General features: G+C 41.2%; 1 protein-coding gene across 1 annotated transcript; it reads right to left on the reverse strand.

The window, feature by feature from the left end:
* Nucleotides 1–869: 869 nt before the first annotated feature.
* Nucleotides 870–5,933, reverse strand: LOC123258310. The gene is made up of 2 exons (XM_044718181.1): nt 3,760–5,933; nt 870–3,423 (listed from the first exon to the last, which is right to left on the reverse strand). Exons 1-2 carry the CDS (start codon nt 5,931–5,933, stop codon nt 870–872), a joined length of 4,728 nt encoding a protein of 1,575 aa, XP_044574116.1.
* Between the last annotated feature and the right edge of the window lie 21,941 nt (nt 5,934–27,874).

Raw genomic sequence — 27,874 nt, forward strand, 5'->3', positions numbered from 1 at the left:
AATCGCCATTCTCTCTAGAGAGGAATGGAAAGCACAAACCCCGGGTCCAGTGGGCTCTCCTATTAAAACAAATGGATCAAAGATTAATGGGCGGCAGGTGGGAGTTTCTATTGTTAGCGTCTGTGTCTCAGCGAGTCCTTTAGACTACCCAATCAATGAAGTGTCTTTCAGGCTGAAGTAAAAGCTATCAGTAAAAAAAACACCTAACTTCCCAGCACTAACTGGCAACCAGGATTCTTAATGTATTTTCTCGGACAGTCAGGCGGCACTTAAGGCACTTGACGGCTTCTCAATCAACTCTAGGACAGTCAATAACTGTCGCAGTATCTTAATGAGGGGTGCATCATAACATCCGCCTCATATGGGTACCCCGAGGGAATATGACCCGCAGACGAATTAGCAAGGGCAGAGACTACCAACCCTCTCCTTCCTTGCTAGCTCAAATGCAGGTAAAGGAGGCGCGCCGCTCAACCTCTGGTCGGCCAGAAATCCTGCAGGGCGTATGCATGCCGGTGTTTGGCGAAGAGTGGCGAACACAACCATAAGGGCAAGACTCAGTGAACCAGGAGCGGAGACGAGGCCAAAACAAAGCGACGGCGGCAACAACAACAGTAGCAGAAGAAGATCAGAGTAGGACCCGCAGCCTGAGCACGTGAGTTTAAACAAAGAAAGCCATTTGATGATTAACTTTATTTATTGAAATATAAGAGCTGGCTCAATCGCTTGATTTCGCCATCTGTCTAACAAAGCAAAGCATAAACTCACACGCCGAACTTGCAATCGACGCTTCTAGTCCTTCTTCTTCTCTACATAAACTTATTGTGTGCCCAGTTTCCAAATCGAATTTTTAATTAATGCAGTTTTTAGTTTTACAGTGACCGTTCATCAACATCCCGGCCTCCCCTGAAACACTGTTTCAGAATTTGGTAATAGGGCGATCTTGACAATTGGACGGGTGGTTTCTCCAGTTGGTGTCCCTGAGTCTGTTGCCAATAATCCAGACGGTTGATTGGTACATTTGATAGATCGCCTTCTGGTACTGTCGTGTAGGGACGACCAATGAGGAAGTGTGCTGGCGACAGATAGTTGACCTCAGTGTCCGAAGTTGAGAATAGTGGACGTGAGTTGACCACAGCTTCTATTTGGGCGAGAAGTGTGTGCATTTTCTCAAAGGTGAGGACATTCTTGCCAATGACTCTATGAAGATGCAGTTTGACAGAGCGCACAGCTGATTCCCATTTGCCACCCCAGTGTGGTGCATGGGGGGGAATGAAATTCCAGTTGATTCCTTCGTCTGCCAGGGCCTTCAGTACAGTGTTGTTGTGTTCGTCTGACTTCAGAAGAGTTTGCATTTCGTTTAATACCCTTTTTGCCCCGACGAAGTTTCTCCCGTTGTCGCTATACATTTGCGAGCATTTTCCGCGGCGAGAGATGAATCGTCTGAGTGCCGCCAAGAATCTGTCGGTTGTAAGATCTGTAGCCAATTCCAAATGCAAGGCAGAAGTGGCTAGGCATACAAATAGGCAGATGTAACCCTTTTCCTTGCGTGGATTTCGTCCCTTGTGGACCTTGAGGGTGATTGGCTTGGCGTAGTCGCAGCCAGTGTTTGCAAACGGAAATGCCTGCCGAACCCGGACAGACGGCAGATCTGACATGAATTGGTGAGATGTGTGTTGCCGTTGTCTAAAGCATTTTAGACAGTCATGCGTGATCTTTCGAATGAGGTTGCGTGCGCCAAACACCCAGTAGCGTTGGCGTGCGATCACGAATAACGCCGATACTCCAGGATGTAAGTGAATCCGGTGCTCATGTTCCAGAATGAGCTTCGTTATGCGATGAGATTTGGGCATAATTATTGGATGCTGCACATCCGCTGGCAGTTCTGAGTTACCTAAACGGCCACCCACCCGCAGGAGTCCATGTTTGTCGATTTGCGGTGAGAGGGTGCGCAATTTTGATTTGTTTCCCAAATCTTGCTGGTTCAGGAGTCGCTTGTAGTCAGCTTGGAATTCGTCTTGGGCATGGCGCAGGTACAGGATCCGTGCGTCATGGATCTCCTCAAATGTCAGCGTAGCGGTGTTGGATTTTCTGCGATTGCGTCGGATGAACTTGAGAACATAGGCGAGAATACGAAGTTGCTTTGGCCACGAGGAGACACGGTCGATCAGTTGGCCCAATAGTGAGGTTTCAGTGTTGTATGTTCTCATTGTCGTGAAAGCGGAACCTTTTACTTCAGCCTGGACTTGTTCATCTGAAATGAAACTAGAATGAGGAGTGCTAGGTGTTTTTACCCATTCAGCTTCGGTTGAGTATAGCCAGTGTGGGCCCTTCCACCATAAGTTGTGGTTTACTAAGTCAGCAGCTAGCATGCCCCTTGAAGCGCAGTCAGCAGGGTTGTCATCTGATTTGACATGTTGCCAGTGATCTCGTGGAATGATGCTGAGGATTTCGGCAGTGCGGTTTGCGACGAAAGTCTTTAGTTTGGCAGGTATGTGCGAGAGCCAAGCCAAAACAATGGTAGAGTCGCACCAGGCGTAAACAGTGACGTTGTAGTTTTTCAGTGCAGCTTTGACTGAGTTGATGAGTCGACTTAGTAGCAGTGCGCCGCACAATTCCAGGCGTGGAAGTGATTGTGTTTTGAGCGGTGCAACACGAGTCTTTGCAGCAATAAGAGTAACCTTTATGTTACCATCAGGGAGAGTGACTCTACTATAAACGGCAGCAGCGTAGGCTTTTATAGATGCGTCAGAGAAGGCGTGCAATTCAATTGTGTCAGTAGAGTTGCCAATGTAGCGTGGAACCTCAAGTTCATTGAGCGTGTTGATATCGTTCTTGCATTTGAGATACCAATCTTCCAGGCTAAGCGGTAGCGGGCTGTCCCAGTCTAAGTTGAGAACCCAAAGTTCTTGGAACAGGATTTTGAATTGAATAACCACTGGAGCCAGCAATCCAAGTGGGTCGAAAATGCGAGACACGTCTGATAAAACTTGCCGTTTTGTAATCTTTCCCTCGCTGGGCAAAGATACCTTGTATGCCAATGTGTCCGTGTGCGGTTGCCAATGAATTCCCAAAACCTTGTTCGTAGTTTCGAGTGGACTGTATGATGTGTTGTTTGTGATTGTTGTCTCAGGATCGACAACGCGGTTGCTGTTGGAAATCCATTTTCCAAGTTCGAGTTGAGCACATGACATTAGTTGAATTAGTTCTTGTTTGTATTGTAGAAGCTTTTCCTCGGTGTCAGCTCCTGTTAAAACGTCGTCAACGTAGAAATCTTCAAGAAGAATGCGCGCAGCAGTTGGATACAAATGTTGGTAGTCTCTGGCCAGTTGCTCAAGAACCCGTACAGCCAGAAATGGTGCATATGCAGTGCCATAGGTTACAGTGCAGAGTTGGTAATGTAGAAGTGGAGCTGAAGGATGTTCTCTCCAAACGATACGTTGTTAGTTGCGGTGATGCTTGTTGATCCAAATTTGCCTGAACATCTTAATAATGTCCGCAGAAAAAACGTATTTATGTAAGCGAAAGCGTACGCATACATCGAACAGGTTTCGTTGAATGCTCGGCCCAACGTTCAGGGTGTCGTTTAAAGATTGACCAGAAGGATCTTGGAATGAACCGTCAAAAACTACTCGTAGTTTCTTTCCAAGTACAGGGTGATGTGGCATGTAGAATACCCTTCCATCGTTGGTGAGAATTTCGTCAGGGTTCATTTGGCGCATGTGGCCTAGAGAAATATACTCTTGCATGAATTTTACATACCGTGAGTGCAAATCTGCGTCTCTATGTAGACGGCGCTCCACAGACGCAAAGCGTTGGGTTGCTCCCTGCAGAGTGTCAGTGAATTGTGGATCTGCATCCTTGAATGGAAGCTCTACGGTGTATCTTCCCTTGGAGTCGCGTGAGTGCGTGGTTTGAAAATGCTCTTCAACCTTAACATTTTCAGGATCATGGTGAGTGGTGATTTGGGAGTCCTCGATTTCCCAAAACCTTTGTAGAGTAGCATGGATATCGACTGTAGACAAAAATGACGTGGTGATTGATGGATTTTGATACGCAATCGATGTGATAACCAATCCAAAGATTGTTGAAATAGCTATTATGTTGCCTTGCGCACCCAGCTTCCTGTTGCCGGTTAAAATAGCCCATACAGAATCGGTGCCTAGTAGGACGTCTATAGGCGATGCCGAGTTGAATTCAGTGTCTGCAAGCGGAATCCCATTGAAGATCTCAAGCGCAGATGCATCGATGTTTTCTCTTGCCAGCGTAGATGTGATTTTTCCTAGAATATGAGCTTTTACTTGTAGCGAGTGATCAGAAACTCGAGACTTGATCGTGAGTGTGCTGAATCCCCTCGTGGTATCGGCCTTGATTGAAGAAATGCCGGAAATGAGAATCCGGCGAGGAACCCGACTAAGACCCAGTGCCTTAATACAGCGTTCCGATACATATGATAACTCCGAGCCCGTGTCGAGTAGCACCCGGCAGTTTGTGTATGTGCCTTGAGAGTTGCGGATGTGTACCAATGCAGTTGGCAAAGTACATGTTCGTCCTACTTGCCCATGTGACAATAGGGTTGGCGTGAGTAGTGCCTGTGACATGTGACTCGCAGTCACCGATGTCGTGTCTGGATCCTTGTGATCGCTTGAAGACGTGGATGTGATTTGACCCTCGTTGGTCTGCATAGCATGCGTGTGTATGAGTGTGTGGTGTCTGCTGCCACACTGCTGACAGTTGTACTTTGAGCTACAGTTTGATGACCTGTGACCTGGTTTGAGACAGTTAAAGCAGAGAGATTTGTGCTTTACAAAAGAACGGCGTTGGTCGATAGACAAACTAATGAATTGAGGACACTTAGACAGTTGATGCCCATCCGCATTACAATTCACGCATTTTGTCAGCGCAGCAGTTACCATGGCTCTGCTTGTCTTCTTATTGTTACCACCCTGTCTCGGTACAGGATCGCTTTGACACAGCTCAAATTCTTCACATCGTGCGTCCAGGAACTTGAAGAACTCTTCGACTTTTGGTGAATTTGAAGCACGGCTTGCATCTACCCATTTGCGGCGTGACTCTGGATCGATTTTGTTTAGCAATAAATGGATAACCCAGCAGTCTCGGTCCATATGGCCAATTGAGTCCAATGCACGGATGACCTCATTTGCACCATCTGATATGCTACGCAATATGGATACCTCTCCATTGTTAGTCGATGGTAGCTCCATAAAGGTGTCCAACAGGTTGTGAATAATTTGCCGTGGTCGATCGTATCTCTCGTTGAGGCGCTCCCAAGCGTTGTCATATGCCGTCTCAGAAATCGGCAAATGGCGTACCAAACTTGCAGCCTCGTCCACGAGGAACGATTTTAGATAGTGGTACTTTTGTATCTTACCCAGATGTTGCTTGCTATGTACAGTGCTTATGTACAGTGCTTTGAAGGCTGGCCACTCCTTGTAAATGCCACCAAACGGTTTTATGTGTATTTTCGGTAATTCTGTCTCCCTTACTGGCGCCGCGGCGTCAGCCTGGGTTGGTGTTGAAGTTGCTCCTAGGCGTTCGAAAAACTCTTGTTGTTGCTGCACTAAGCGAGAAATAGCGTCGTTGTTAGCTATTGAATCTCCTTCTGCATGTCTTGTTGGTGTTGTCGGCTCCTGTGAGCGCTTGAGGGAAAACAGAAGCGCACGTGCTTTTATGTACTTCGCCTCATACTCGTCGTAGTCATCCGCAGGATCAACCCAGCCCTCGACGTCGTCAAGCACGCTCAGATCATCTCCGGCAAGTTCGAAATCATTCCAAACCTTGTCGAGCCTGACTAGCAGTACCTCCATGGCGTCAACGCCGATTGATGCGGAAGAGTTTTCTGCTGTGTGTAGCAGTTTGGTGAGGCTGGATTTGAGACGGCCCCTCACTCCCTTTAGCCGTTTGAGTTGTTCCATCGCAATGGTGCTTTACTTTACTAACAATAACGAATCTGGCTCTGAAGGACCAATTTCCTTATGATGATTAACTTTATTTATTGAAATATAAGAGCTGGCTCAATCGCTTGATTTCGCCATCTGTCTAACAAAGCAAAACATAAACTCACACGCCGAACTTGCAATCGACGCTTCTAGTCCTTCTTCTTCTCTACATAAACTTATTGTGTGCCCAGTTTCCAAATCGAATTGTTAATTAATGCAGTTTTTAGTTTTACAGTGACCGTTCATCAACACCATTAGCCGAACCTGCGCCAGACACCAAAACCACATAACCTGCCGGGCAAGAGCTTGGGGGTGTGTGTCCATTGGCACCAACCCGAAACGGAGACCGGTGAACAACGGGAAAACAACCGTTTGATGGCGGAAGCAGAAGCGACCGAAGGAGCTGCGAGCTCACTATAGTAACCTTTCAATTTGTAATCAACCAAGACATAGAATAAAGAAGGAATAATTGAAAAATATGCTATCGGTGTTATTTCTGGGAACGATCCCATAACCTCACCTCAGTGAGTTAACCGCGGCAATTGTTGCGATTAGAAAATAGCAAAACCTACCAAGAAACCCACACCCACAACACAAAATTTGTTTGTTACAAAATGGAAGTGAGCCCTCCACCCAAAATTACATAATTACAAATGCAAAAAAAAATCTACAACAATAAAAGTTTTGAGTAAAATAGAATACAAAACCGAAGAAGAATTTGATTGACGCATCAATTAGAGCCTTTTTTAATAGGTCCTATTTACGCATTTGTATTTATTATATAAGTTTCATATTCTCGTATTGACGATTAATTATATATTGCGGCGAAGTGGGGCGAATTCGCACAAGAGCAAACTGTAATTTTCTTGAGCTCCCGCTCTGCCCTATGCTAACTTATACTAGACTTTAACGACAACTCTTCTATTAAATTCAACAAGTCTCCTTATCTATTTACATAAATACATCTAATCAATCTATTTACAAAATCTATATTAAATCTCCCTACACCGGCCCCGTTGAAAGCCTCCATCTGGCTTTAACGAACTAGCTGTCTCGCCAGAATGCTCTTTAAAAAATGCTTCAGAGCTAGTCCTCAAGACGGCGATTCTGACCCTTCCATTCACGACGGCGTGAGTTTCGACGGCCCTTCCAGTGATGCACTGTTAGGGCGGCTAGTGATACTCTGCGACCAGGACCAGCTCGCCCTTCACAATGACGTGCTGCCACTTCGACCGCACCTGTAGGCCAAAGACGTACTCCAGGGACCATGGCTGCCAGAACGTTTGCTTGATTGACGGGAAAAGCCTTGTCAACAGTTGCCGTCTGTCAACAGGGGCCCGGGAGTCAACGCCTCACCGTCACTTGGGTCCTGACTGTGTGTTCGTGGCAGACAGATACCTTAACACCTGCCTCCCATAGTTCGCCCATGGCGGCGGTATGTCCGTAATTACGCATCCTCTTCTTGATACGTATTGTCGCAGTTCGTCCGCCTCTTCCTCGATTCGCTGCCGCAACGGTCTGCGGACATCCTCAGCTCCCAACGAACCTTTAAAATGAAAATAAAAAGAATCCCTTGACAAATCGGAAACAACTTCTAAATAATGCAAAACTACTTTTACTCCTTACTTCTGTGGCGACAGAAATCAACGCCACATATGGAGAATGGGCAGAGAGCACGGACTCGATCTAAAAGAAATCTCCCATAATTTGAGTCATCAGATAAGGCTTGCATTTAAAGCATGCATGACCATACTATCTGACTGCAGACTTCTTGCACATTTACTATCCAAACACGCTGTCGCAAGAAACTCACAAGTGCTCGTGGACAGTCTGTTCGACGTGGACATGAAAATTCGACTCCTGCAAGTATTGAACGTAACTCTGAGAATATTGAGAGTGCTTCGTCAACAATACTGGAAGCTTGGCAAGGCAAAAGCTCTGGTGACAAAGCAAACCGGGGACTCGTTGGCCGGGGACTCGTACTTATCTTTTGGCTCCGTTAAAAACGATGTTTTTCGGCTCCAAGTCTTGACAGAATATCTATCGGGTTCTGTTTAATTGGTTGGACTGACCACTCTTAAGTCTCAGCAACTCTATTTGATACAAACGTTGACAACGACGATGTATGAGATCGAATCCAATCGGTACTTTAATAAGACGCGGCACATAACTCAAGGGTGAGCATCTTTGTCTTGAGCGGCGCTACTTTCGACTTTGCAGTCAACAATGAGACTTCACTACCTTCTGCAGATTTGCAACGAATGTAGAAACAGGTTCCAGAGGCTCTCATCTATGCGTCAGAAAAATAATGACTTTAAATTGGTGCCATCGGTTTACTCATCACAAATCTCGGTACTGAGAAATCTTCTAACTGCGAGAAGGTAAGCTGTATTTTGTTCCACGTTGTTTCAAAGTGCAGTGGAATCGACGCATCCCAATCTAGCCTATAGAGCCATATTGAGCCGTCTCTGCGACAGGATCTTTCCTTTAATAAGTATAAGGCTCAATAAGCCAAGGGGGTCAAATAGCTTTGATGTCACCGAAAGAATATTCCGCTTAGTCGCCCTTCGATCCATGACTGAAGTATTAATTTCAAATCAAACTTCATTATCTTTGGAAACCCAAGCGATTCCTAATGATTTAGTCATCTCTGAGCCCGAAAGTGTTAATGGCTTAACGGTGCTCTCGGATGTAGTAACTTCAGGCGAATTTTAAAACCAAGCGCTTTTAATATGAGTTTCAAGCCGGGTTCAGGCTTAATTATCTTTAGGTCCTTAACGCAGCTAGAACCCATTAACATATCATTCGCAAAAGTCAGAACCATATTTTTTCCCTTGCTTTTGACTTTGTTTTTGATTTTTGTTTTTCCTGTCCATGCTCTTTGATTAGTGTGAACAACAATTCGTTATTTGTATTCTCTCTTTTTATTATTTATTTATATTATTTATTTATCTTTAAGTTAACTTAAAAAGCTATAAATAAAACTGAAAAAAAACTAAACAAATGAAATGAAAAAGTTATGCAAATAAAATTACAAAAAACAAAATTGTAAAAACACAAATTGGTTATTAAAATAATATTGTTCATTAAATTTTAACAATGTTTTAAAGGTAGTACTTCAATCAAATTACACAGGCCGACAATTTCCAACTTTTTTTTCCTCCACGCATAATTTTACCTGCTCCATAACCTTTAGGCCCCCCTGAACCAAAGTTCAGAACAAACATAGGTTCTATCACCCACAGTTTCCGCGGTACACCTAAGGAAGAAATTGATCAAATTTTACCATATATTGAATTATGTAGGCCGTGTAATGGCGATGACCATCATTGTTATTAGTAAATATGATTTTTGAAATATATGTGTACCAACTAAAATTAAAAAAAATGGTATCTAACAGTTACCATATCTTTGGAATACTCATCCAAAGTTGAAATCTCAGATTTTCTACATTAATTTTTGGTCTTTTATGATTTTTCCCCAAACATTTTTCTATGGAAGTTTTTTGTTTTCTTATTGAAATCAGTAGATTATACCATGTTTTAATTTTGGATTTAAGGAAAAACTCGAAATAATTTTATTGAATTTAATATAGGTGGTTAAACAATATTTTCGTCAATTAAATTGGAGTTTTTAATCTCATATTTTCAAAAAGTCATGGCTATCTACAATTTCTGTAAAGCTTTACTAAACAAGCTGAACCTGCAATAGATACGTTTTGAACATAGAACAGTTTTTCGCCACAAGCACATTACTAACAAAGGATTTCTTACGCTTTGGAGACTCATTTAGTAGCTGAACCTTACTATACTGTGAATCAATCGCACAGAGCTGGTCATTAAATATGGGAAAACCGAGGATTCTTGGCTTAACTGAAGCCCAGGGTAAACGGACAGGCGGGATCCTGCATAGCGAGGGAACTCAACCCCAATAGAGAAACCAATCGGGGACACCCCCGACGAACTATTTCTATGTTCAAAACGTATCTATTCCAGGTTCAGCTTTACAGAAATTGTAGATAACCATGACTTTTTGAAAATATGAGATTAAAAACTCCAATTTAATTGACCTTAATATTGTTTAACCACCTATAATTAATTCAATAAAATTATTTCGTGTTTTTCCTTAAATCCAAAATTAAAACATGTTATGATCTGATTTTAATAAGAAAATAAAAATTTTCCATGGGAAAATGTTTGGAAAAAAATCATAGAACACCAAAAATTAATGTAGAAAATCTGAGATTTCATCTTTGGATGAGTATTCCAAAGATATGGTAACTGCTAGATACCATTTATTCATTTTCGTCGGTACACATACATTTCAAAAATGATATGTACATACTAGAAACAATGATGGTCATCGCCATTTCACGGCCTACATAATTCAATATAAGGTAAAATTTGATCAATTTCTTCTCTTAGGTGTACCGCGGAAACTGTGGGCGATAGAACCTATGTTTGTTCTGGACTTTGGTTGAGGGGAGCTTAAAGGTTATGGAGCAGGTGACACAGGCTGTTGGCCTGTGTTATTATAGTCAGCCACTTGTAAAATTTAAATAATTTATACCTTGAATTTGTCATAATTAATTTTTTTTCTAAGACCCACTCAAAAATAATTTTAAAGTTTTATGCGAGACGAAATTCTTCTAAGTTCAGTTTTTTTTTATGCAAAATCATTGTTGAAACAATAAATTTTCCTCATTTGGGTGAACTCAAGCAGCATTGTGCAGTCTAAATAATCTATGCAGACTCTACGAATATCAAGGTGGAACGCCAATGGTGTCTCACGGCATAAACTAGAATTGTCACGATTCTTGATCGATATCCATATTGACGTCATGTTACTGGTGGAAACGCATCTTACAAGCAAATACAACTTTCAAATCAAAGGCTATACAATCTACCGCACAGATCATTCAGAGGGGAAAGCTCACGGCGGAACTGGAGTTCTAATCAGAGAACGTTTAAAACACCATTTTCACAAAAGGTTTGAATCAAACTTCTTGCAGGCCACATCGATACAAATTCAGTCAAGAAACGGAAGCCTTTCAATCGCTGCCGTTTGCTGCTCTCCTCTTTTCTCAATCTCGGAAGGACAATTTATGGACTTCTACAATTCACTTGGGGATCGTTTTATAGCCGCAGGAGACTACAACGCCAAACACACGCACTGGGGATCACGCCTAGTGATTCCCAGAGGAAGGCAATTTTACAATGCAATTATAAATGTAAGAAATAAACTGGACTATGTGTCTCCAGGAAGTCCCACATACTGGCCAACCGACCTACGCAAGCTCCCAGACCTTATTGAATTTGCGGTGACAAAAAACATACCTTGCAATCTAATAAGTGCCAAAGCAGTCCCGGACTTATCATCAGACCACTCGCCTGTGCTTTTAAGGCTTCTTCAAAGCCCAGAAATAACTGAACACCCCCTCAGCCTGATGTCGCCAAAAACAAACTGGCTTAAATACAAAAAGTACGTGCATGCCCACATAGAACTCGCCCCGGGAAGTTTAACATGGAATTGGACATCGATTACACTACGACCGCCCTGGAAGAAGTACTCGTTGTGGCAGCCAAAATCTCTACTCCTCAAGGGAAGGAAGTAGACCGAAACAAATACCACAAATCTAATCAACAAATTGAACAGCTCGTGCGAGAAAAGAGGCGCACGCGTCGTGATTGGGAAAACAGCAGATCACCAGCTTCAAAGCAACGCCTTAAGGAAGCAACACGATCACTCGACCAGGCTCTTCACCAACAAGAAGAAAATGCACAGCTGAGGGACATCCAGAATCTTTCACCAACAAGCACAAAGTATCCTCTGTGGAGGGCCCACCCAAATCTCAGCGCCCCAATCGAAACGACCACCCCGATAAGAAACTCTTCCGGATGCTGGGCTCGCAGCGACGAAGACCGAGCTGAAACATTCGCTACACATCTCGAAAGTGTCTTCCAGCCAAACCCTGCCTCAAATTCATTCCTTCTGCCAGTGGCTACCCCTCAGTCAACGGCACCTTAATTTCGCCCGAACGAAATCGAAAAAGTCATAAGAGGGCTAAAACCAAAAAAGGCTCCCGGTGGTGATTTACTGACGCCAAAGATGCTGATCGAACTTCCAAAATGCGCTATAGAGGACGTCTGCAAACTATTTAATGGTATCATTAATCTTGGCTATTTCCCAAGAAAGTGGAAGAAATCCATCATTATAATGATACCGAAGCCTGGAAAAGACCACACAACACCGTCATCGTACAGACCAATAAGCCTTCGATCTTGTTTGTCTAAATTGTTTGAAAAATGCTTGCTAATTAGAATAACACCACATCTGGAAGCATGCCAAATTATCCCACCCCACCAATTTGGCTTCCGCAGAAACCACGGAACCATCGAGCAAGTGAACCTTGGTATGTTCGCAACGAAAACATCCATCGGGATCTGGGCATCCTCGCAGTGAAAGACAAAATTCAGAAGCAAAAAGAGTCCTACAAAGAGAAACTATCTTCGCACCCAAATCCCCTCGCTCTGGGATTGACTCGGGTTTCTAGCAGATCCCGCCTGCGACGCAATGACCTTCCAACCCAGCATTCGATTTTTAGGGCCGTCTAACTCTGTATCAGTCAGCATGACTGTTAGATAAGTTAAAAATATAAGATTTGATACATCTCCCGTTAGTCTCTCAAAGAGAAGATTCGAGAAATAAAAACAAAGGAAAAAAAATGAGTTTTATTCTGACATGTAGGTTCCAAGGATGGGCACTTATTTATGAATTTGGAGCAAAATGGGTTTAATGTTTAAGTCTACTGTCGTCGATAAAGGCGTGTGAATGGCTTATGTCCATGTTTATGTCTGGATGCCAATGATATTGGAATTGGAAAGAGTTTGTATCTAGCCTATTTTAATTTGTCCTACAGTAGGCTTTGGAATGTTGTTTATATATGATTTGATAGGTAGCAGGGTATACTAGTTTTATGGAGGTTTCGTTATCTAGGGTATTTGCAGATACATCGAGTGTATTTGCAGATACACTACTTGCATACTATACATACATACACATGTACAAGTTAACACAATCACCCTGCGGCAAATTTATTTAATATATTTTCTCATATAGTCGTAAGACCCGATCTTGGGAAGTAGTGTAAGACAAGCTTTATTTGGGTAGTTGTAAGAAGAGCTTTAGAGATAAGAATATTTCGGTACTATGTTTTCGTCAGTAGATTTAACATTAGAGATAAGAACATTTCTGTACCCAGTTCAGTCGATTTTTGTAGATCAAATGCGCCGGTCATCACCACGCAAGACTCATATTAAAACTCAACCCACAAACCCACGTGGATAGATATTACCTAATAAATCGTTCACGCTAAACAGCGGAGCGGACAAAGAAAACTAATTAACTAAGACAAACCAAAACTTGTTAATTATTATTAAATAATAAATCGTTCACGCTAAACAGCGGAGCGAATAAATAAAGTTATTTACTAAAATAAATCAAAGACTTCTTAATTGGCGCCCAAACGGATTTTCGAGCCTACGACAAATAACTTATTTTCAATAAATGAAACCAACAAAACTCGTCGAAAGGCCGGTGCAATAAAGTAAAGTGAATATAAAGTGAACAGTGAAAGCTTTTAAACGAAGAAAGCAGTCAGAGACAACTACGGCAGCAGCGGCTACTCTACAACAACCGACAACAATCTACAACAACCTACAAGGACCTACAACAACCTACAAAAACCTACAACAACCTACAACAACCTACAAGGACCTACAACAACCTACAAAAACCTACAACATCCTACAACAACCTACATTTCATAAAATACAAAATAGTAAACTAGTATAAAATATAATTAGCACTTAATAACCTATTTAAATTAGAAAATATTGTTAAGCAAATAAGTTTGGTATAAACCATCTTAATTCATTGTAAGTATAACGCATATTGAATGATTCAAAATTTTCATATTCCTTATTACATATTCACTATTATTATATTATCTATTATTATATTATTATCTGTGCAAATTGACGACAAAAACACATGAGCGACAGTGAAATAATTTTAGACGACCTCCTGTTAAATTTGAATAAATGGTCAGTCCATCAGTCGCGGCGGTTAGAGAGTTCAAAGGAAAACAACTCTTCAGAAAATAATTGGTGGTCAAAAAAAAATATAGATAGCGAAATGGAGTTAAGAGAAGCTCAGTTAAAAACGATCGTAGAAAGTGCTGTTGGCGGTGCGCTTGCAGTTCAAAAACAATCATTTGAAAAAAAATTACAGGAGCTTAGTGAGCAAATACAAAAACTTACAGTTGAAACCCCAGAGGTGGAAACTTACACAGATGCCGTAATCATAGAAGGTGTTGTGTGTAAGGAACCCTTGGATATAATAAAGTCTCTCCCAGACTTTGAGGGCAAATGTGAAACTTATGTGTCGTGGAGGAAAGCGGCTCATGTCGCGCTTAAAGTTTTTGAAAAATACGAGGGCAGTTCAACATACTACCAAGCTCTTGGCATTATGCGAAATAAAATAAAAGGCTCAGCAAACACGGTGTTGGCTTCTTTTAATACGCCGTTAAATTTCAAAGCAATGATCAGCCGTCTTGATTTTACATATGCCGACAAAAAGCCGGCTTATCTAATTGAACAGGAGCTATCAACATTACGGCAGGGTGACATGACACTTACTGAATTCTACGACGAAGTCGAAAAAAAATTAACCCTACTTACTAACAAGACATTAATGACATCCGATAATGCCTTGGCGATGTCACTAAATGAAAAGTACAGGGTTGACGCGTTGCGTGTGTTTATAACTGGAGTAAAGAAAACGTTGAGTGATATTCTTTTTGCGAAAGGCCCAAAAGATCTACCGACAGCACTTGCTTTGGCGCAAGAGGTTGAGTCTAATAATGAGCGTTACAAATTCGCCCTTAATTACTCGAGAAAATTAGGAGACAGAGGTCAGAGAACCGATCATAGACACAACGATAGTGATAGAAATTCATTTATGCCCATTCAAAACAAAAACCCTTATTTTACATACGATAGTCAGGAAAGGCAAGGTCGCAGCCAGTCAATTAATCAGGATGTTTCTATGCGCACTATTCGAACGGGCCAAGATAAGTTTAGGCAAACACATTTTCCGACTCAGGAAAATGTTTGGCCACCTCTGCAAGAAAATGTTTGGGCATCTGAACAAAATAATGAATGGCCAACACACAACCAAAACGCATGGCAACCTAAACAGAACGCACGTCAGTCTCAAGCACACACTGGTTATGCACAAGCATCAAAGAGACCAAATAGTGGCACTGCAAGGTTTACAGGACCAAAACAGCAAAGGATTAATCACTTAGCTCATGGGGAAGGTCAAGGTAGGAAAAACGCCGACGATTATCATCAGGAGGCCGAAGCGGCAGTTGAAGATTTTGACGACGAGCTCACATGTTATGATAATGTTCATTTTTTAGCCACAGGTCCCTGCTACCGTACATAGAAAGAAAGATAGCAGGGCGAACCATAAAACTTTTGATCGACACCGGGGCTTCAAAAAACTACATACAGCCCCTTCCCGAACTAAAATACACCACACCAGTACAAAAAGAATTTTCAGTTAAATCGTTACATGGTTGCAATACGGTAAAATATAAATGCTTTATTAATCTTTTTAATAAAGATGTTCCCTTCTTTATTCTCCCAGACCTTTCGAGCTTTGACGCAATAATAGGACTTGACTTACTAACGCAGACAAACGCAATCCTAGATTTTAAAACCAAAACTCTAAAAATCAACAATGAAGTCGAGCCAATTAAATTTTTGAGGTGTAATAGTGTAAATTTCACCAATATCAATGACATTGTGGTACCAAACCGGATATCCAATAAATTTCATATAATGCTTAGAGACCGAATGGCTGTCTTCGCAGAGCCGGAAGAAGCACTGCCGTATAATACCAATATTATAGCTACAATACGTACCGAAGACGATCAACCCGTATACTCAAAACTTTATCCGTACCCCCTAGGCGTAACAGATTTTGTAAATGAAGAGACAAAACATTTGTTAAAAGACGGAATTATCAGGCCCTCGACGTCACCTTACAATAATCCAGTTTGGGTAGTCGATAAAAAAGGTACAGATGAAAAGGGAAATACGAAAAAAAGGTTGGTCATTGATTTTAGGAAGCTTAACTTAAAAACAGTCGACGACAAGTACCCTATACCAAATGTAGTATCCATCCTGTCAAATTTGGGAAAGGCCAAGTATTTTACAACCCTGGACCTTAAATCGGGATTCCATCAAATCCTGCTGGCGGAAAGGGATAGGGAGAAAACAGCCTTTTCAATTGGAAATGGAAAATATGAGTTTTGCAGATTGCCGTTTGGCCTAAAAAATGCTCCAAGTATATTTCAACGTGCCATAGATGATGTTCTTAGAGACCAGATAGGGAAGTCATGCTATGTTTACGTTGATGACGTGATCATTTTTTCGAAAGATATGGAGGACCACGTGAATGACATTGCGTGGGTACTGGAGAAACTTTTTAAGGCCAACATGAGGGTCTCTAAAGACAAATCTTTTTTTTTTAAAGAAAGCGTAGAATATCTTGGATTTACAGTAACTAGCGGAGGTATTACAACCAGTCCTAGTAAAGTAGATGCTATCAAAAACTATAAGCAACCCACAAATTTGTTCAGTGTTCGATCATTCTTAGGGTTGGCAAGCTATTACCGCTGCTTTATCAAGGACTTCGCATCGGTTGCAAAACCCCTAACTGACATTTTAAAGGGGGAAAACGGAAAAATCTCCGCCAGCCAGTCTAAAAAGGTTCCAATTAGCTTTGATGAAAAACAATGTTTTGCTTTTGAGAAGCTTAAGAATATTCTTTTTTCTGAAAATGTAATGTTACTGTATCCTGATTACAAGAAACCCTTTGACCTAACTACGGACGCTTCGGCTCTTGGCCTGGGTGCAGTCCTTTCTCAGGATGGCAAGCCTATAACAATGATTTCAAGAACGTTACGGGATAGAGAGCTTAATTTCGCGACAAATGAGCGAGAACTTCTGGCCATCGTTTGGGCCTTAAAGTCTCTTAGGAACTATCTGTATGGTGTCAAAAACTTAAACATTTATACAGACCATCAACCGTTAACATTCGCCGTATCGGATAGGAACCCAAATGCTAAAATCAAAAGGTGGAAGGCGTTTATAGACGAGCATAATGCCCAAATTTTCTACAAGCCAGGGAAAGAAAACTTTGTTGCCGATGCACTATCCAGGCAGGCCATCCATGTTTTAGAAAACGACCCCCAGTCAGACAACGCAACAATACATAGCGAAATTTCACTGACATATACCATCGAAACAATTGACAAGCCTGTCAATTGTTTCAGGAACCAGATAGTTATAGAAGAAGGTACAGCAGACTTAACCCGCTCTTTTATTATTTTTGGAAGAAAGTCAAGGCATATTATCCAATTTTTGAACAAGGAAACTTTACTAGGGAGAATTCGTGATGTGGTCAAGCAGGATGTTGTTAATGCACTACACTGCGAATTACCCGTACTTGCTTTGATTCAGAACAGTCTCGTAGATGAGTTCCCAGCAACAACTTTTCGACACACAAAAAAAATGGTCATTGACATTTATAATAACGCAGAACAAAAAGAAATTGTAGCTACAGAGCACAACAGAGCGCACAGGGCCGCGCAAGAAAATGTAAAGCAAATTCTTCAGAGTTATTTTTTCCCTAAAATGTCACAATTAGCCGCTAGTTTTGTAGCTAACTGCTTGGTATGTCAAAAAGCCAAATACGACCGTCATCCGCAGAAGCAAATCCTTGGCACTACACCTATTCCTTCACACGTAGGCGAGACCTTGCACATCGATATTTTCTCCACAGACAGAAAGTACTTTTTGACATGCATCGATAAATTTTCTAAATTTGCTATTGTGCAACCCATAGTTTCTCGAACCATAACTGATATAGAACCTGCAATAATGCAGTTGATGAACTTTTATCCTCATTCAAAGACTATATTTTGTGACAATGAACCGTCTATAAATTCCGAGTCAATCAGGTCACTTGTTTCAAATAGATTTAATGTTGAGATAGCAAACGCACCACCACTCCATAGCACTTCAAATGGGCAGGTGGAAAGGTTCCACAGCACGCTTTTAGAAATAGCTCGCTGCCTGAAACTTGAAAGAGGCATGAGCGATACGGTCAACCTCATACTTCAGGCCACTATCGAATACAACAAAACAATTCATTCAGTGACAGATAAAAGGCCGATCGACATTATTCATTCAATTTCTCCTGAATTTGCAGACGAAATCAAAGGAAAGGTTAAAGAAGCTCAGGAGATACAGCTAAAAAGAATAAACGAAACAAGGCGAGACAGAACTTTTGAGGTGGGAGAAACCGTCCTAGTCAAATTGAACAAACGTCTGGGAAATAAACTTACCCCACGATATAGGACAGAAACGATCGAAGCAGACCTTGGGACAACGGTCCTCATAAAGGGGAGGGTCGTGCATAAAGACAATTTACGTTAAAATCATTGAACATCAATTAATCGTTTAAATTCTTTAGTCTTGTTGTTTATCTTTTGGGCTGACAACCGCAAAAAAAAAAAAACACTAAAACACTGATAACAAAGTTTGCAAACGTTTATCAATTAAACATTTGACCAATCTTAATATATATTTTTTTTTGTTTTGTTTTGCGTCATCCTCTTTAGCATAGCCAAAGAGAAATGCTACACTAATGATTTCAAAGCCTGCGCAAACAGAGATTTTTCAATCAATTAGCGTTCTACAAATACCCCTAAAACAAATTTTCATATTTTATATATTTTCATATTTTTGTAGTTATTACTGTGAATTTAATTATTATTTTAAGCTTAGAATATCTAATATTTAATAAGGGTCTTAAACACTCCAGCGGTATAGACAAAGGAATCCTAAACATTTTCAAGATCATCGTTCCAGTCCTCACAGTTAAGAAGTCTGAGGACAGCCTTCGACTAAGAAAGGGAGGAGTTAACACAATCACCCTGCGGCAAATTTATTTAATATATTTTCTCATATAGTCGTAAGACCCGATCTTGGGAAGTAGTGTAAGACAAGCTTTATTTGGGTAGTTGTAAGAAGAGCTTTAGAGATAAGAATATTTCGGTACTATGTTTTCGTCAGTAGATTTAACATTAGAGATAAGAACATTTCTGTACCCAGTTCAGTCGATTTTTGTAGATCAAATGCGCCGGTCATCACCACGCAAGACTCATATTAAAACTCAACCCACAAACCCACGTGGATAGATATTACCTAATAAATCGTTCACGCTAAACAGCGGAGCGGACAAAGAAAACTAATTAACTAAGACAAACCAAAACTTGTTAATTATTATTAAATAATAAATCGTTCACGCTAAACAGCGGAGCGAATAAATAAAGTTATTTACTAAAATAAATCAAAGACTTCTTAATTTACATACATACATATTTTTCCTTTAACACCTATTTACCCTTGTTTTGATGAAAAATGCGTGAGCGTTTTTTCTGGATCTTTGGAATGACACGTATAGGTAGTATGCTTTTAAACTAAGCACTAAACAAGCCAAACTATAAAATGTAACTTGTGTTGTTAAAAAATTATGAAGGTTAAATTAATTTATATTTAAGAGGCTCTATCCTGATGACGCACTTTTTGCATATAATTATTGTATCACTTTAGTTTTTCAACGGAAATATATACAAACTCTATATTTCTATCTTTTTTTAGAATTAACCAAATTATATTGAAGTTATATAGCTCTAGTTAAGTAGTTAACATAATATCTTACATTGAATGCTTGACCTCAGGGGGCGCTTGCCGTGTAGGGGTTAACTAGTACTGTCCGGACTGGAGACAATAGCCACCAATAACACAGCTATAGGCCGAATGCTCGTGCAGATAAACACTGCACATTTTCAAGGCCAATATGAGTTTCGTTCTTTATCTTTTTCTTTATGGTGTTTTTTAACACGTTCAATATTGCAAAGATATCCGTCCCCAAAGATAGATGGCATAGATAGCAGCATAGCGTTAAAATTCACTTGGCCACGCAGAGCTGGACCACCAAATAGTTAGAATAGCAAGAAGAACATAGACGTGGATCCGTTCTTTTTTTTAAATGTTACAACCTGTGAGGGTGATTTTCACGAGCAGGATTTAAGACAAAACAAATCGCAGTTCCGTCCTATTGTCCAAATTGCAGTGATCTCCAAAAATGCATGCTTGCCACCCCTTTCTTTCCCATGCAATTATTTAAACCCGTTAAAGCTCCCTAGAATATGCATATTCAAGTAGGTTTGGTTTAGGCATCAAAGATAAGCCCAGCTTCACTTTTGAACCATACTTGGACTCTCGCGGATGGTTAATTAAGACCAAAGATTTGTACTTTACTGTTTGATTATCACCTCAATCAACATATTTAAATCACAAGTGAATTTATTGTGAATCCAGTTAGAATAAACCATATGCGAGTTTCAAGTGCAATTAAGAGTTGCCGTTTAAATTCTTTAAGTTGGCTCGGCCAAATCAGGTGTATTTCACAGATACAGATATCGTACAGCATAGATCTTACAGCATAGATCGTACAGCATATACCGTACAGCATATACTGTACAGCATATACCGTACAGCATATACCGTACAGCATATACCACACAGCATAGATCGTATAGCATAGATCGTACAGCATAGATCGTACAGCATTTACCGCACAGCATTTACCGCACAGCATTTACCACACAGCATAGATCGTATAGCATATACCGTACAGCATATACCGTACAGCATATACCGTACAGCATATACCGTACAGCATATACCGTACAGCAAATACCGTACAGCATAGATGGTGGCCTGGTATTTGGCCGAGCTTATATAAACATATACATAAGAAAGAAAAAAAGACGCCGATAGGAGAAAATAACGCTGCAGAGGATCGTTTTGGAGGAAATGTAACAAAGTTTCATATAAAACTCACCCCCCTGCACGTCCCTGATATTACATAAGTAACACAAGGTTTCCCTGAGGCTTGCAATCAACCCTCCCTTTACTCTCGCCTAAACTCTCGCCTAAACGCTCTTGAGGATTGAAGTTCTGCTCTCTACCATGCTGCGGCCATATATCCCCAAGATAAGAATCTCTAACAAAAAATCTATAACTTGTAACGCACACAGTTTGGTTCGCAAATTTAGGTCTGCCACTGTAGAAAAAGTAAAATTGTATAGAATTTTGAATCATTATTGTTAATTTCTTTTACTTATAAGTTTTCCAAATGTTGCCTTCGTGAATTAATCATGTACAACATCTTTTATTATTTACATTTATATATAACTTATTATGTAGTAAGTCTTTGATTTAGAATATATAAATAGCTGCATCGGAAGTCGACAGGCCTGCTGACCTCGAGGGACGAGCTGTAAGCACGACATAGCCGCAAGACTTTAAAGAATATGTTTTAGAATGAAATATAAACCAGATATATGTATCAAGATATACAAGACACATCATTTAAGTAAAGTAGATTATATTTCTTAATTTGTAAATTCAAATCAACGTAAATTGCTTAATAGATTGCTGTAAGGCTTTTACTATGATCTAATAATATTGATTAGGAATAATTAGGAATTAGGAAAAATGAACCAAACGCTGAAATGCCTATGTTAAATATATTGAAGTAATGAAGATATAATGAATCGCGTCTAAATATTTTAGTGGGGTTTCCAGAGACAAGCTAACGCAACAGGGTAGGGCGGGTAAAGAGGAGATCTATTACACTTGAGTTCTCCAAGCTGGTGTCCTCTTTCTCTATTCCCATGGGGAATACTATGGGGAACCGAAGCAAAAATAACAGACCTTCACACATGCACTGATGTCAATTGAATTACTAGATATTTTTTGGGCTCTGGCTAATCTACGACACTACCTGTTCGCGGTTAGTGATCAGATCATTTTTACAGACTACCAGTCACTAACATACCCAGCATCGTACTCTAGTCCGCATACCAAAATTAAAAGATGGCAAAGACGCATTGAGGAAACAGGTGTCAAAGTCTTATCACAAATAACATTGGCCTAACATGGTCTTGTGTCGCTTGAAGAGAGATTGAGACAGAGATGCGTCTCCGTTACGAAGCAGCCGAGAAATGGTTTTCTACATGCCAGAAACAATTTTCTGCACTTATTTATTGGGTACCCCTACTTCCCAAGCGATACACGCGGATACTTTTTCATGTTACACCCATAATTAGGATAATATCAGAGTCATTGACTAACGATAAGACATACTTAATAGCCTCAAGCTGGTGAAAATAAACAAACTTATCTTATGTGTTTTTTTCCAAAAATCACACTGTGGATGACTTCATAACTATCAAATCGAACTCAGTAGACGTGACTGTCGTCGCATGCAGACGTGTTTTTTATTGTGCTCCGGGAAAAAATATTCAATAAAATCATAAAAGTGTAGTGACTGGTCTAAGAAATCTACAATAACGCGAAAAGACGCTTTTTGCGATGAAATCGCTAATGTTTATATTGATTAATTAATTAATTAATTAATATAAAACACAACTCTTAAAACTCAAACTAAATCAATCTCGACTGCAATGAGCTTAAACGACGTTCGCACACAACGTCAACGTGAGCAAGACGAGAGACGGCTCTCAGTACAAAGAAACAACGCGTACTTCTCTTTTAAAGCAACCGAAAACCATGCAAGCTCTGATCAAGCGCGGTCAATTACCCCCAACTTGACCGAATTCTTAAACGTAGAGAGCGAGAGAGCGCATTCCTGCTCCCCCTCGATACCATCGATGTCTTTGCAGCCAAAGAGTGCAGTAACTAGCACCTCAATTTCTTTGACAACGTCAACAGTAACAACAACAACAACCGCAACTGTATCAACAGCGCGTTTAACGACGTCATCAGCTAGCAGCGCAAATAGTAATACGTCCGCGCTGCCCGAAAACCAAAACAAAAACAACGACTATATTAAGCCGGCTGTGCAGACTGGCATGGATCGCTACATCCAAATCAAAAGGAAGCTGAGCCCCCTCAATTCCAAACGCAAAATAACCCGTGGCAATGCTAGCCTAGCAGCAAAAGAAACGCCCATTAACTCAAACCGATTTAAAATCTTGGCAGACGCCGATGAGGTGGAGGCGGGCGAATCCACTGAAGTTGAGAAAAGGAAGCCAAAACCTCCGCCTATCTATATACGCGAAAAAAGTTCCAATGTTCTTGTCAACAAAATTATTGCGCTTATTGGTAAGGATAACTTCCACATAATACCCCTTGTAAAGGGCAACATTCAAGAAACAAAAGTTCAAATGAAGTCTGAAGATAACTACAGAGTATTATCAAAATATCTAACCGAGAATAAAAAGAACTTTTACACATATCAGCTAAAAAGCTGCAAGGGCCTGCAAGTCGTACTTAAGGGCATAGAGCCCGAAGTAACGCCTGCAGAGATAAAAAAGGCGCTACAGGAGAAGGGTTTTAGCGCCAAGACAGTCTTTAATATCCTTAACAGGGATAGAAAGCCGCAGCCACTCTTTAAGGTTGAGCTCGAACCAGAAACCAAGCTCCTGAAGAAATACGAAGTGCACCCAATATACAATCTTCAGTACCTGCTGCACCGCAGAATTACAATTGAGGAACCGCACAAACGCAATGGCCCGGTACAATGTGCGAACTGCCAGGAATATGGCCATACAAGGTCATACTGTAAACTGCGCCCGGTGTGTGTAGTTTGCGGAGAGCTTCATGACTCCGCACACTGCCCAGCGAGCAAAGATGACAGCAACTCGAAAAAGTGCGGCAACTGCGGTGGCAACCACACTGCTAATTATAGAGGATGCCCAGCCTATAAGGAGCTGAAAAGTCGCATCCACCAGAAAGGAATAGCTGCCCGCACCCAAAATGGACAGTTCACGGCGTCCAGATCAAACCCTGAAGTCTTCTTCTCGACTGCAGCTAGATCCTCACTAGGACCCATTAACTCTGACAAAAACGTGACATACGCAAGTGCCTTAAAATCAGGACAGGCGACACCTGCCTCAAGAATCTCATTTCTGCAATCAGCATATCAAGAACCGAACACGGCTCAGCAACATCAACCAACAGAGCAGCCAAAAAGCAACTTTGAAGCTATGATATGCAGCCTACAACAAAGCCTGACGGAATTTATGTCGTTTATGCGCACAACTATGAAAGATTTAATGCGAAACCAAAATCTATTGATTAAAATGCTGGTTTCACAACAATCCAAATAATGGCTTTCCTACGGATATCTACGTGGAACGCTAACGGCGTTTCGCAACATAAACTAGAGTTAGCTCAATTCCTACTCGACAATCATATCGATGTAATGCTGCTTTCGGAAACACACCTTACAAACAAATACAATTTTCAACTATGAGGATATTCATTCTACGGAACAAATCATCCAGATGGTAAAGCACATGGTGGGACTGGAATTCTAATCAGAAGCCGCATAAAGCACCATTATCAAAACAAATTTGCTAAAAACTACCTACAGGCCACATCTATAAATATACAACTAAATACTGGCAACCAACTTACACTAGCCGCCGTATACTGCCCCCCTCGCTTCAATATAGCTGAAGATGAGTTTATGCAGTTTTTCAACACACTTGGAGACCACTTCATAGCAGCAGGAGACTACAATGCCAAGCACACACACTGGGGATCCCGTCTCGTGACTCCAAAAGGGAAGCAGCTCTATAATGCAATTATCAAAGCCAAGAACAAGCTCGACTATGTTTCTTCTGGCACACCAACATACTGGCCGGCAGACCCAAGGAAACTACCAGATTTAATAGACTTTGCGATTACCAAAAACATCCCTAAAAATCTGATAAGCGCCAATTGCCTATCGGATCTCTCATCTGATCACTCGTCTGTCCTGTTTATTCTACTGCGACATCCAGGAACATTGGAACAACCATTAAAATTGACCTCACAGAAAACCAATTGGGTTAAGTACAGAAAATATATCAGCTCACACATTGAGCTAAGTCCTCATCTCCACGATGAAGCCAACGTAGACAGCTTTGTTAATTCACTTGAGTCTGTACTCGTCTCTGCAGCTCGAGCCTCAACATCGCAAACTATAAATACACAAAGCAATAAAAAGACAAATCTACAAATCGAACAGCTCGTCCTCGAAAAGCGGCGTTTACGTCGCGAGTGGCAATTCCACAGATCGCCATCTGCTAAACAAAGCTTTAGACATGCCTCACGTCAACTTACTAAAGCCCTACAGCAAGAAGAAGATTATGTCCACCGCCGCTATATAGAGCAATTGTCAACTTCTAGTACAAAACACTCACTATGGAGAGCTCACCCAACTCTAAGCTCACCGAAAGAAACCGTGATGCCTATTAGAAATCCCACAGGAGGCTGGGCGCGCAGCGATGCAGACAGAGCCAGCACGTTTGCCAATCACCTTAAAAATATCTTCCAACCAAATCCGGCCACTAGTGCCTTTACTTTGCCGACTTTACCATATGAGCCTCAGCTTCAACATGAACCAATCGAGTTTCGCCCAAACGAAATCGCTAATATCATCAAAAACCAACTAAATCCGAAAAAATCACCAGGCTGCGACCTCATAACTCCCAAAATGATCATTGAGCTTCCATATTGCGCCGTCTGCACTATCACCCAGCTCTTCAATGCCATCGCAAAACTTGGCCACTTTCCAGCGAGATGGAAAAAGTCAATTATAATAATTATAGCAAAGCCGGGAAAAGACCACACAATTCCCACGTCGTATAGACCTATAAGCCTACTTTCATGCTTATCTAAACTCTTTGAGAAATGCATTCTGACTCGAATAAACACATACCTAAGGATCCAGGAAGGAATCCCGTCACATCAGTTTGGGTTTCGTGAAAAGCACGGAACAATTGAGCAGGTCAACCGGATAACAGCAGAAATTCGGAATGCATTCGAAAAACGCGAGTACTGTACCGCAATATTTCTAGATGTCTCTCAAGCATTTGATAGAGTCTGGCTAGAAGGTCTAATGTACAAGATCAAGACAATGCTCCCTTGTAATACCCACAAGCTTTTAGAGTCTTACCTTTACGACAGAAAATTTGCTGTGAGGTGCAACACAGATATATCTGACGAATTCACTGTTGGAGCCGGAGTTCCTCAAGGAAGTGTACTCGGACCAACATTATATGTTCTCTACACAGCAGACATCCCGACAAGCACACGACTAACCACATCTACGTTTGCTGATGATACAGCTATTCTTAGCCGCTCAAAATGCCCGATGCAAGCAACTGCGCAGCTAGCTCTTCATCTGGTGGATGTTGAAAAATAGCTATCAGACTGGCGAATTAAAGTAAACGAACAAAAATGCAAGCACGTTACGTTCACCTTGAATAGGCAAAACTGCCCCCCCTTACGCTAAACAACACCCTACTCCCGCAAGCAAACGAGGTAACATATCTAGGAGTACACCTCGATAGAAGACTCACATGGCGTCGGCACATAGAAGCTAAAAGAACCCACCTAAAGCTAAAAGCCAGCAGCCTTCATTGGCTTATCAACGCTCGGTCTCCCCTTTGCCTTAAAAATAAAGTCCTGCTGTATAACTGGGTACTTAAACCTATATGGATGTACGGCTCCCAGTTATGGGGGAATGCCAGCAATAGCAATATTGACATAGTCCAGCGAGCTCAGTCGAAGATCTTGAGAACAATCACCGGGGCACCGTGGTACGTTCGCAACGAAAACATACATCGCGACTTAAACATTCTTCCAGTCAAAGATGTAATCGCAGAACAGAAGGAAAAGTACTTTAGCAAGCTATTGTCGCACCCTAACCACCTGGCGAGAGGTCTAACAAGGTTGAGCAACCAATCACGACTTCGTCGCAATGACCTACCCACCCAGCGATCGTCTTGAGGAATGCGCAACCAGAATGCAGTCTTAGTCTACTGTTAGTTAAATGTTAATGTTAAAATTTGAAAACTTATTGTTAGTCTCAAAATTAAGAGAAGATCCAATAAACAAAAGCAAAGTTTAATAAAAAAAAAAAAAAAAATCTTATGTGTTTTTCCAAAAATCACACTGTGGATGACTTCATAACTATCAAATCGAACTTAGTGTGTTTTGTTTAAGATCATCACAAATTATAAGCGAAACATCTGGTGTCCCGCAAGGCAGTCACTTAGGACCTCTTTTATTTGTCGTTTTTGTTAACGACTTACCGAATGTCGTACGTAAGCTATGCTACTAAACTGATATATGCTGATGAAGCTCTGTTTTTCTTTCTCAGATCTCTTCCTACATCTGCAATATTAATTCAAGTTTAAGGTTATGAATTGCAGTGTGCCTCTTGTCATTTCGTACTCACTTGGGTATTACGCTTTAGATCGCATTTTGCTAATGAACGATCTTGGAGTCCTTTTCGACCACAAGCCGTCGATTAAGCCAGAGGATTAATTGCTTCAATAAAGCGCTGGTCAAAAGAGATTGATGATCCCTTCACCACTGTATGTTTCTTTAGTTCGACCGATCCTTGCATACTGTCATGCGTTTGGAGTCCGCAAAACGCGTCTCATCAAATTAGTGTTGAATTTGTGCAAGACCATTCGCCATTCGTGACGAAACGTGGTGTTTCCAAGATGATCCCGAAGTTTCCAAGATGCACCGGACGAATCAGAACTAAAAAAATCGTTTGACCAAACGCTTTGAAAGCGTAAATGGCCATTCAAAAGGATCGCATCGAAATATTGGAACCCTCGTTGGACATACTTTTGGATCGTACAAGCTTTATTGAAGCAGAAGTCCTATTTACCATGGAAC

The sequence above is a fragment of the Drosophila ananassae genome, unplaced genomic scaffold, assembly GCF_017639315.1.
Source record: "Drosophila ananassae strain 14024-0371.13 unplaced genomic scaffold, ASM1763931v2 tig00000138, whole genome shotgun sequence".
NCBI classification, from domain to species: Eukaryota; Metazoa; Arthropoda; class Insecta; order Diptera; family Drosophilidae; genus Drosophila; species Drosophila ananassae.